At 41.7% G+C, this 12,096-nt stretch overlaps 2 protein-coding genes across 3 annotated transcripts in view; both read left to right on the forward strand.

Annotated features, from left to right (window-relative positions):
- The window catches only part of PPP1R1C (protein phosphatase 1 regulatory inhibitor subunit 1C), a 119,814-nt gene that overhangs the window by 53,747 nt on the left and 53,971 nt on the right, over positions 1 to 12,096 (forward strand). The window contains exons 3-4 of one of the 2 annotated variants that reach the window (XM_043577215.1): positions 4,127 to 4,164; positions 6,486 to 6,557. In XM_043577215.1, the coding sequence (XP_043433150.1) occupies positions 4,127 to 4,164; positions 6,486 to 6,557 (110 nt within the window). The remainder of the gene's footprint in view (positions 1 to 4,126; positions 4,165 to 6,485; positions 6,558 to 12,096) is intronic. The other variant, XM_043577214.1, reaches the window with a different exon arrangement.
- On the forward strand, positions 76 to 1,406 carry LOC122481530. The gene has a single exon (XM_043577213.1). The coding sequence runs from the start codon at positions 753 to 755 to the stop codon at positions 1,395 to 1,397; it is 645 nt and encodes a 214-aa protein (XP_043433148.1). The 5' UTR covers positions 76 to 752; the 3' UTR covers positions 1,398 to 1,406.

Below are 12,096 nucleotides of genomic sequence, written 5' to 3' on the forward strand. Positions count from 1 at the left end.
GGCCAGGATAGGGTAACCGGGACAGTAGGTCAAGGCAGCGAGACCAGGGACGGCGGCTAAGGTGGTGGCGGCAGAGCAGCTTCGGCACCGCGCGAGGCCGGGTCCCGACCCGGCCTCACCCCACAGACAGTTCGGCAGTGGCGGTGATTTTCCCCATCCCGGCTCTCTCCTCCCTTATCCGGACTGCCCACGCCCATTTTGGCTACAGTGGATGGGCAAGAAAAGTTTGAAATTGAAGTCACCACGCTGGATAACACGCTTCGTGTGGCATCCCCAAACAAGTTTGGAGAATTTTGTTCGGTAGGAATTCTTACTAATTCAGAATCGAGATATGAGACAAATACCTTATTGGAAAAGTCGGCACTTTCGTCAACCAATGGATTTGAGCACAAGTGAAATTCTGCTTACCTCCAAAAGCACAGGTCTCTTCCGGGTGGCGTCCAGGTGGCGAGAGCACCGCGTGCGGGTGGTAAAGGTCCACACGCGGTGGGCGTGTCCGGCGAGGTCCCGCACGCAGGCTCACAGAGGAAGGCACAGAGTCGGCGCGAACGCCTGAACCTCGAACCGCGTCCTGACCCGGAACCGCTTCTCCCGGAGGTGACCCCTGAGGCTGCTTACCCGGAAAACACAGTTGGTCTCCACTGCCTCAGTGCCACAAAAATACAGCAAAGATCTGTGGAGAGGGACTTAATTCCCGCCTGAGAAAGGACTACACGCCCCACCTCGTGGTGCTGGCTGGGGTGGGTTGGAGCATGAGCACCTGGTGGAATGTGCCAGAAAGTGCCTCCCGGGAACCCGAGCCGCCTGGGCATGTGACAAGGCTGAGGACGAGGACAGATCGGTATTGCAGTGCACAGCGGGAGGCTGCCAGGCTGGAAGACGATAGGTCCAGCATCAGCCCGGGCCCTGCCCTGTTTCCGGAGCCCATGCACTGTCAGGACAGGACTGAAGAGCTGTTCCTTCTTGGAGGAAGATTCCATCCCCTGCGCGTGCTGAACTGGTTGGCAGGCGGCAGGGCAAGGGCATGTTTCCCAGTCTGTCCCTCAGCGAGCTCAACAGGCACCACTGGATGTCCGGCACAGCCTCCCACCCCCACAGCCAAGGCGACGCGGACCTCTTTGAGTCCACGCCTGCGCCCACCCTGGCCAGGTTCGAGGAAGCCTGGAAATCTTCATCAAGAAATTCATTTTAATGGCTGGGACTGTGGGTGTGGTGGAGCTGCGGGGAACGAAGACGTAGCCGTTGTCCATGCGCATGCTGAACCTGGAGTCCAGGCCTGTGATCTAACAGGATGTAGGGAAGCAGGTGCTGACTACCCGTTCCAGAAAGCTGCCCTGCGAGCCGTGCACACTCATCTCCAAGGGGAAGCCAAAAGACATCCGGAGAGTTGCTTCTAAAATGCTCCACAACAGGTCACGATCTCACAGTTAGTGGGGTGGATCCCGCGTGGGGCTCTGCCCCAACAGCGCCATCTCTCCCTCTCTCTGCTGCTACCCCACCCCTATCCCTTCTCTCTCTCTCTCTCTCTCTCTCTCTCTCTCTCTCTCTCTCTCTCTCTCTCTCTCTCAAAATACATAAATATTTAAAATGCTCCGCTGGAAGCCTACATTTGACAGAGCAGCCAACTCTTGAGCCCTCTGCCTGCTTTGTGGAGCGGAGGTGGGGGGTGGGAGGGGGAAGGGGAGGGACTGAGCAGGATGTCTGGGCTCTTCCGTTCGAGGCCCTCTGAGATCCCACCCAGGCCAGGAGCTGTGGACAGAGCTGTGTTCACGCACGTTTCTTTGGGTGTGAATTTAAGGCCAAATTTCATAAACGGTGCCAAGGCTTGGACATTTCTCTTACAGTTGAACACATTTAATGCCACCGAACACAGCTCGGTTTCCTTCAGAATTGGATACGCCACTCAGTGGAATAAAGGTTTACTTTCACCATTGCAGCTAGAAGTGGGGTGAGGTGCAGGAAGGTTAAACACAGCCTGCTGTAGGAAAACCAGGTCAATGTTCTTACCTCTGCCGGGTGTTCCCTGAGATTAGCAGTCACCGGTGGGTTAGCACCAGACTGTCCCTTCACAGAGGCCAGAGGGCCTGTCAGCCCTGCCCAGCCTCCAGTGGTCCCAGGGCTAGACAAGGACACGTATTCTGCTTCGCTGAGCGTTTTTCTCAGCACAGTGTTTTCCTTCACCCTCAGTTAAGCACCGTTTTGTTCCAGGCCTAACTGTCAATGTTCCTAAGACAGAGAAGGCTCAAAGTGGGTGAGACACACCTTTGTCCCTGAGAGTCGCCCAGTTGGACCCAATATTGTGAAGCCTTTTGCCTTTTGTTTTTAATTTTAATTTATTTATTACAAAATTTTTAATGTTTTATTTATTTTTGACAGAGGGAGAGACAGAGCATGAATGGAAGGTGGGAGGCAAAGAGATAGGGAGACATGGAATTTGAAGCAGGCTCCAGGCCCTGAACTTCAGCACAGAGCCTGATGCGGGGTTAGAACTCACGAGCCGTGAGATCATGACCTGAGCCCCAGTCAACAGCTTAACCTACTGAGCCACCCAGGCGCCCCAACTTTGTTTTTTCAAGAGATAGAGTGCAAATGGGGGAGGAGCAGAGAAGGGGGAAACAGAGGTTATGTGCTGATAGCAGCCAGCCCTATGTGGGCTTGAACTCATGAACCCTGAGATCATGACCAGAGCCAAAGTGAGTCGCTCAACCTACTAAGCCTCCCAGGTGCCCTGCCTCTTGCCTTTGTAAGATGCCTTCCGATCGCAGATGTGCCAACATGCATGGGGCAGGATTTCTTGCAATTGATGGCTGTGGTAACCAAAGCCTGTGAACATTTTAAAAGGTGGGAAACTAAGGAGCTCTAGGTTCTCCATGTCTAGATGTTTAAGGAGAATCAAAGTCAGATGACTTTGCTAATATAGGATAGCTTTGTGATTCTCAAACTTGAGAACAACCCCTCCATCCCCCGGGTCCCATGTGGGAACCCACACTGACCACCCCAATAGTTGCAATGCTGTGGTTGTCCCTGGCAGATGGTAGTCAGGGGATTGCACAATATCTGGGGCAGTTTGGTTGGAGAAAAGAGTTTCCTAGTCTTTTTTTTTTTTTTTTTTTTTGAAATATTGAGAAACCTAGCCTCTGCAGTACAGATGAGAGATGGAGGAATGTTTTAGGGAAGTCAAATAACCATTAAGAAAAGTCAAGATCCATGGGGCTCCTGGGTGGCGCAGTCGGTTAAGCGTCCGACTTCAGCCAGGTCATGATCTCGCGGTCCGGGAGTTCGAGCCCCGCGTCAGGCTCTGGGCTGATGGCTCGGAACCTGGAGCCTGTTTCCGATTCTGTGTCTCCCTCTCTCTCTGCCCCTCCCCCGTTCATGCTCTGTCTCTCTCTGTCCCAAAAATAAATGTTGAAAAAAAAAATTAAAAAAAAAATAATTTAAAAAGAAAAGTCAAGATCCATATAAAGTAGATGAGGGGGTACAAAAGAAACTCAGAAGGTCTTCTTTCTGTTGAAGGGGCAGTATGTGAGCGCCTCTTCCTCCTCTCTCCCCTTCTCATTTTCGTTTTTATACAGACAGCATTTGTACTATTTTCCCTAGCATTGTCATAAGAAATATTTCTGACAAAGCAAATGATTCTTTCCAGGGGCATATAGACAAGAGGGTGCTGCCTGTCTCAGAATCAGAGTGATCGGGCAGAGTGGGAAAGGTGCTTTGTTCAGCTTAGCAGCAAACTTGAGGAAATTTGACAAGCTACAGTTGAGCAGACAGAGGCAGCAAAATCCATGGAGGAGGTTGTTTATGCCTTAGCACTGTGAGGTTGGTGACACAAACAGTTGGTTCAAGGGCCATTTCCCTGGTTTCCTTTCTGATTTCTGGAAGGTGGGCAATTTGTATTTCAAGAGAGATACGTTTTTTTTTTAAACTGCCTTTTTTAAACCTTTGGGAGAAGGTTATCTCAGAAGGAAACCACCTCCTCTGTCCCCCTTTCCCTAAGCCACAGATGTTGTATAAATATAAGGTAATTATTAAATTATTTTTTATCATATTGTTAATGTTATCAAAAATGTTAATATGCATATTATAAAGAAATCACCTTTCTAATAAATTATATCTACTTCTGTTACAGAAATAGATGACAAGAGGGTGACCAACACACAAGCTGAAGTAAGTTTCCTTATATTTTGTATAAATAGGTGTTCAATTAAAGACATAATTAGCTTGGCTTGATGTTACATAAAATATATCAATATAACTAATGTAAAAACTAGTTTGCTTTTCCTGACCGAAGAAACAGTAAAATGGGGTTGTTAAATCTCTGCCTCTATGCTACATTGGTTCTCAACTTATGAAATGCCAACCCCTGAAAAAACTTGTAAAATAAACCATTGCTTTTAGTGGCAAGATATGGTGTTGTTATTTTCAGTTTAGTGACTCGTTTATGACCATCTACAGGCTAGGGCCAGCCAATGTTGGAATCCTGGAGCAAGAAGACGGGGGCCGACACCTCTTAAAGGGTCTTCTGGTGTGTGAAGCCAAGAGCACACCCTGAGGCCAGAGGTTCACATACACATGTAGGAGTTCAGATGGAAAATAGGAACCAGGGGAGGGTAGGAAGCTAATAATATAGAATATATGGAATACAAAAAAGTAAGTAAACTGTACTCAGAAATAGGACAAGGATTGACTGCTGTGCAGACATACTAGTCAACTCCCATAGCTGCATTAGGCATATAGCAATACCCAGAGGAAATGTAGAAAGAACAAAATGCCAAATAATATCTAAGACTTTTCTAAATTTTTAAAGAGGTTATAAATGTGAAAATGCTTTGATAACTGAACTCTTACATAAATATAAATCAGTTTTTATTACTTAACAAGTTGTACTACGTGTTACAAAGCAAAATTTTCTGTCGAATTAATTTTCTACTTGATCTTTGAATATATGTATGGAGATAAATATATAAGAAATACCAAAAGTGATTGCTTCTTTAAATCAACTGGATGAGACGAATACAGTAAAGGAACACCAGAACTGTCTGTGTTTACACTACATGTTTAACATTAACATAGAGTCCCTCTGCCTGCATCTGGGCATAATGAACTGGTACTCACATATTCCATTCTGGAGAAATGTGCTTGGACCATTTGCTTGTTGATATGGATTTGGTGATATTTGGTTGGATTTTTCCTTTTTAGTATATTGTTTTTGCATCAGGTAAGTGTCTACATCTTCATGATACTTTTGAGGGCAATTAAACTTTAGTATGTACAAGGAAAAATACCTCAAGTTCTATTTACTGTTCAATGAAATAGTTTCTAGTTTTTTTCAGACTGTAGGTTATGTTCTTTCTAATATACATGAAAGCCTAGAATAATCCCCAAAAAAGCATCTTGTTACCATTTATACCTGACCTTTTCAAAGCAAAAATAATTGCTCTACACACTAAAACTCATTGATTAAGACCCCTACTTTTGCCACAATGAAATATAAATCAATAAACTATTAAAAAGGAATCTTTGACATAATCCAATTAGAAAATAGACTACATATGTAATTTATCATAATAAATAATATAGTCATATGTAGGGATAGTTTAATTTATATATACTCATATATATATGTATATATATGTATATATATAATTTATATATATAGTATATATATATTATATACTATATACTATAGTATATATATATATATATATATATATATATATAGTTTGTGGTTTTGACCCTTGAAATATGTTTCTGTGTTCCAATTTTTATAATTTTTAATACAAAAATTCTCTCTTCAATAATTCAATCCTGGTCTAGTGTGCATAGGTAAGAGTGTTAAATAGCAGTTTTGTTAGGAAAGAACCTATTTATCTTTTACAAAAAAAGAGAATATTATCTCAACATTGTAATTCCAAGTCAATGGAGATATTAGATTGAACATGTCAATTCCAGAGGTTTATAAATAGGTATTACTTACCAACAACCTTCATTATGTACCTAAAACCACTCAAAAATCCTATGAGCAGATATAGTTATCCCATGGACATAGCTTTTTGAGTATACTTTGTCCTGGCCCTTATGTTTTTTTCTCACAAACAAAAAGGATTGGTGTCTCTTTTTCTGTTTCTTTTTAAAATAAACAAACATTACTAAGTGAGAAAATAAAAGGAGTAATTTCAAGACTGCAATGGATGAAGAGTTTTATGATAAAATAGCTTCATATACTTTTAAAACTGTGATATCAAACCAATTTGACAATAAATTTCATAATAAAAAATAAAAAATAACAAAAATGAAAAAAAAGTAAAAAATAAATAAATAAATAAATAAAACTGTGATATCAATGAACATGGATATAATTTCTAATTGATTTGCATTGTATTTCATGACGGGGAATCAGAAAGCTCTTTGAAATATGGCAGTGTATTTCCCTCACAGGGTCAATTTTTATTCAAATACGCCTTTTCCTCTTTTCTTTTTGTCCACAGTCACAAAATGCATCCCCTAAGCAGAGGAAGCAGAGCGTGTACACACCACCGGCCATGAAAGGTACTGTTCAGGTACTGTTTCGGGTTGCCGTGAATGTTGAGCTCATGGCTGGTACGCTGTCTGTTTTCAAAGACCATATGCTTGAGTATAAGCTTGATCTGGTCGCAGTTTTACAACTTGGTAATGCTACTTTCAATAAGATACTTTATTCATTTAAAACTTAGTTTCATCAAGAATAAAACAGGTAACTGAAGAAGGAATAACTAGAGAGGTCTCTGAATTTCCGTCTGGAAATTCACATTTTCCAAAATAATAACAAAGGCTTTTCTTTTACCCTTCCTTATATTTTTTTTGAAGGGATCTTTCCAGAATCCCTAATTACTGTTGCCAGAAAATTGCCATTTTTTCCCTAGGCTTATGCAAAGTAGAATAACTTGAATTGGGGGCACAGTTAATGTAAAGTGTTGCCTCATTGCCTTGTGTCAAGAGCAGCTCTGAGAAACCCAATCAAACAGTCATTAGCTGTACATGTAACAGCTGTTCAAATAACAACTAAAAATGCTAGCTCATATCCTGGCATTTTTCCAGATTTCTTCCCCCAAATTGGAACTGCTAAAAGAATATCTAAGGGTATCAGAATTTTGACTGACACCAGTTCCAGAGAAGGCTTCTTTTATTTCTCACACAAAAATGTTCCTGATGTGAGGCAGAGTGCTCAGTCCAGTAGCTCCTGCACCAGGCTGTCACCTGGGCCATTGGCCCAGTGGCTCATCAAGCTCCGTTTCAACTACAGGAGAGGCCAGCTGGGCAGCTTCCTCTGGAGTCTGGAGAGATGTCTAAATTGGGAGTGAAATTTTCCACTCTGTATTCTCTCTAGATTTGAGGCTTTTTCAGGGAAGTGGAATATAAATGGACACATTAATCGCTACTCTCAGTAAACTTCCTTCCTGTGCAGCTATAAAACCCCATGTTTGTTTGTTTGTAAGACTGCAGTAAATAACACAATCATCAACATTGTAGTTTATTCCAGGGTGATTGTTGAGATTATCCGGCTTCCCTCTCTGATGACAAATATGATCATTTGAAGGTATATTTCCTATTGTAAGTCATCTTGTACTTTTAATACACATCAGTTTTGGCATGAGTGGGCAACAGTAAAAGATATATGTTCACTTGTTTAATGATTTCCTCTGTTCTATTTTAGGTTGGCTTAACTAAATAAAGTAATACTGTTCTCGTGTCCTCAGAGAATAATAGGATTATTTTTAAAGGAAATTCTTAAAATCAAAACCCCAAGGGCTTTCATTATATTTAGCTCTCAAATATCATAAGAATGTGGGATCCTAACATTTAGGGAAGTTAGTCATATTGCACATTTTCACAGGCGACCTTACTACTGTCGATCCCTCCAAGATGGCTATTCAGTGACAGTCATTTTGGTCATGAGTTAAAGCCTTGAGAAAGCACAGTAATTCTTTCAAGAGGATACTAGTGTGTTACTATAAGCCACCTAGGTCCTCATTTTAACCAGTAAATACCTAGGTAAATCTCCTGCTTCTGATAAAAAAATAAAGAGAGAGAGAGAGAAAGCTAAATCCACATGTTTTATTCAGTCTACCTGTCCCCAAGAGCTAGAAATGAATATTTCAAGACAAAATTAAGCTATGGTAACATATGGTGCATTGTGAGCACATTAAGAAGCTTCAATCATAAGAAAGATGAATTAGCAAAGGAAATGTTATTGAGATGCTAAATACAGTAATACAATTGCTCCAAAATGTGTAATTCTTCAAATTGGAGTGGAACGTGATTATCCATTATTGAGTATAAAAAAAAGTTTGCTGAGAGAGCAAAGCAGCAACAGATGTGATTAATAGTTCTGAAAAAATTAACTAACAAAAAGGCCAACTAGGACTTCATGAAGGACCTAGCAAATAACTGGTTAGTGAAACAAAACAAAATACAACGAAACAAACACAAACTAGCCAGATTCCTTCCTTCTCCCCTTCCTTTACTCAGTTGTGAGGAGTTGCCAGGTACGGAGATCAAAGTAGCAGGAGGGGAGAGAGGCGACATCCTACCTATAGTGTTTTGATTAATGCATGGACAGACTGATCTCCTTTCTCCTAAGTGCATTTAGTTTTTCCTTTTTCGGTAACGGTGGCACTTCTGTCTCCAGCAGGTTTCAGGAAACAAAGACATGTCCAGGTTACCTCTTGTGATGAGGGTTTTATATGAAGGTATGTGGATAAGAAATAGAGCAGAGGAAACCATTTTAAACAGTCATACTGTCAAGACTGATATAGTGATGACTTCCAAATTTATATCTGCAATCCTAACATATCTCCTGAACTTCAGATTGCCAATTCCAACCAACCTCCGATTTTTTTTCCCCTGATTGTTATTAGCCTTCTCAAATTTAGTATGTCCGAAGTGAAACTCTTTGGCGCTTTTCTGGTTTTCCCTATACTAATAAATTATATTCAGCTGTTGAGAACAAAAGCCTTCATGTAATCCTAGACTTCTCTCCCTTACCCAATTGACTGTCTGTTCTTGTTAGCTCTAATTTCAAAGTGCACCTCTTAATCTGAGTACTCCCCACATCTTCCACAGCTGCTATCTTATGCAAGTCACCATTCTTTCTTTCTTTTTTTAATTTTTTATTTATATTGGAGTAGGAGAGAGAGCAGAGCGTGAGTGCGGGAGGGGCAGAGAGAGAGAGATGGAGACAGAATCTGAAGCAAGCTCCAGGCTCTGAGCTGTCAGCACAGAGCCTGACACGGGGCTCGAACCCACAAACCGTGAGCTCATGACCTGAGCCGAAGTCGGATGCTCAACTGACCGAGCCTCCCAGGCGCCCCTGCAGGTCACCATTCTTTCTTGCCTGGACTGCTGGAGTCTTTTTCTTACTGGTCACCCTGATGCTGCTCTTACCTCTCTCCACTATCTAGTGCTCACCCAGATGCCACAGTAATTCCTCTGACTTACAGATGATATCATACCCTCCTCTTGATCAAAGTCCTCAATGGCTTCCTATCACGTTCAGAATAAAATTGAAAATCCAACCAAGTCCCTAAATGCTCTGCACCAGCCTCTCTCTTTGACCTCATCTCCTTTCACACTGCCCCTTTTCAATGGAGCCCAACCTCATGGGCTTGTTCACTATTTTTAAACATGCCAAACAAATTCCATTCTAGAACATTTGTCCTTTCTATTTTGTCTGTCTGGAATACTCTTTGCCCAGTGGCCTCACAGATGCCTCAGCTAATGTTACCTCCTTAGAGGCCTTCCTTCCCTGTTACTAACTCCTCCTATATCACTGTCTATGTCTTTACACGCTGCCTTGTTTTTTCCATAACACTTATCATGAAGGAGGTACCTGTGATAAATTTTGTTCATTTGAGTATCTGCAGCACCTAGAACAGTGCCTGACAGACACATTTAGCTGCTTGATAAGTACTAGATGAATAAATGAACTGTAATGAACTAGGAAATCCAGTCACACTGTCATCTGCTGAGAAGAGGATGTCTCTTAAGCCTTGTTCTACTAATTTTCATAGGTGTATTCTGCTTATATTTCTCTTTGCTTCTCTCTTTGCCAGATTCTCCCTTAAGTCTTGTATTCCTACTTATATGTATACTTCTGCTTTACTAGTTTTACTTTTTCCCACTCCTGTCCCCTCTGATCAAAGAGAAACATATAATTTGGTACATTAATTATCGTCCAGAATGGTGCATCGGTTGGGCTGGCTTCTTAAGAAAGATCATCTCAAGGACCACCAGAACCATTAGGTGGGGCCTGGGTCAATAGTTTATGGCCAGGGTGGCAGCACCATATGATATAAATATGGCAATGTAAATAGAAGAGTCTGGATATGGCTCTCTTCCTTCAGAGGTATTTCGTGGTTCATTCAGCACATTTACTCTTAGGATATAATAATAGATTTGGTACTGTATCTGGCTGTTTTTCTATTCATAATATCATAGGCATTCAGTGTGTTCAAGGAGCTTAAAGGTTAACTAGTGTAACTACCCAGTGATGATTGAATTTCTTCCACTGCATATAACCTCAGGGTAATACATTGGCTGTGTTGTCTTGAGGATTCTAGTATATTGGGCCTGGAGGTAGAGCCAGATAATCAAAAGTTCCAAGTGATTCTGCTGCAGCAAGTCTAAAGATTGACCAGACTCAAATATCCAATCACCTACTTAACATGTCTCATGGAGATCAAAGAGATAATGAGATCAAAATTAATATGGTCGGGGCGCCTGGGTGGCGCAGTCGGTTGAGCGTCCGACTTCGGCCAGGTCACGATCTCGCGGTCCGTGGGTTCGAGCCCCGCGTCAGGCTCTGGGCTGATGGCTCGGAGCCTGGAGCCTGTTTCCGATTCTGTGTCTCCCTCTCTCTCTGCCCCTCCCCCGTTCATGCTCTGTCTCTCTCTCTGTCCCAAAAATAAATAAACATTGAAAAAAAAAATTAATATGGTCAAGACTGACCTTTGAATTTTTTCAAAACCAGATCAGTTTGACCTGCACTGTTTCCCTTCTCAGCAAGTGGAATATCCATCTGCCTAGCTGCATATTGCTGAGTTCTGAGAGCCTCCAGTGAACCTCTCTCTTTCTTCCACTCTCTTCAATAATAGAACACCAGGTTTCATGGATTTCACCCCATTACTATCTCTTATCTCTCCCACCTTTTGTCTTCTCTTATCTCCAACATAATCACCACATTTCAAATCACAATCATGTCTTTGCCAGGATATATAGGCATACCTCGAAGATACTCTAAACCACCACAATAAGGTGAATAAAATGAATTTTTTAGTTTTCCAGTGAATATAAAAGTTATGTTCACACTATACTGTAGTCTATTAAGTGTACAATAGCATTATGTCTAAAAAATAACATATATGCCTTCATTTAAAAATACTTTATTGCTAAAAAATGCTAACCATTGTGTGTTTTCAGCAAGCCATAATGGTTTTTCTGGTGGAGGGTCTTGCTTCCATTGTGATGGCTGCTGACTGATCAGGGTGGTGGTTGCTGAAGGTTGGGGTGACTGTGGCAATTTCTTAAAATCAGACGACAATAAAGTTTGCCACATAAATGGACTTTTCTTTCATAAATGATTTCTCTGTTGTATGTGATACTGTTTGAAAGCATTTTACCCACAGTAGAACTTCTTTCAAACTTGAAGTCAGTCCTTTCTAAGTCTGCCACAGCTTTATCAACTAAGTTTATGTAGTATTTTAAATCAATGTTGTCATTTCAACAATCTTCACAGTATCTTTACCAGGAGTAGATTTCATCTCAAAAAAACCACTTTCTTTGCTCGTACATAAGAAGTGATTCCTCATTTGTTCAAGTTTTATCATGAGATTGCAGCAATTCAGTCACATCTTCAGGCTCCACTTCTAATTCTAGTTTTCTAGCTATTTTACCCCATCTGCAGCTACTTCCTGCACTGAAATCTTGAACCCTCAAAGTTTTCCATAAAGGTTGGCATCAACTTCTTCCAAACTCCTGTTCTGTTAATGTTGATATTTTGACCTCTTCCCATGAGTCATGAATGTTCTCAGTGGCTCCTAGAATAATGAATCCTTTCAAGAA

This window comes from Prionailurus bengalensis, chromosome C1 (assembly GCF_016509475.1).
Source record: "Prionailurus bengalensis isolate Pbe53 chromosome C1, Fcat_Pben_1.1_paternal_pri, whole genome shotgun sequence".
Classification (NCBI taxonomy): domain Eukaryota; kingdom Metazoa; phylum Chordata; class Mammalia; order Carnivora; family Felidae; genus Prionailurus; species Prionailurus bengalensis.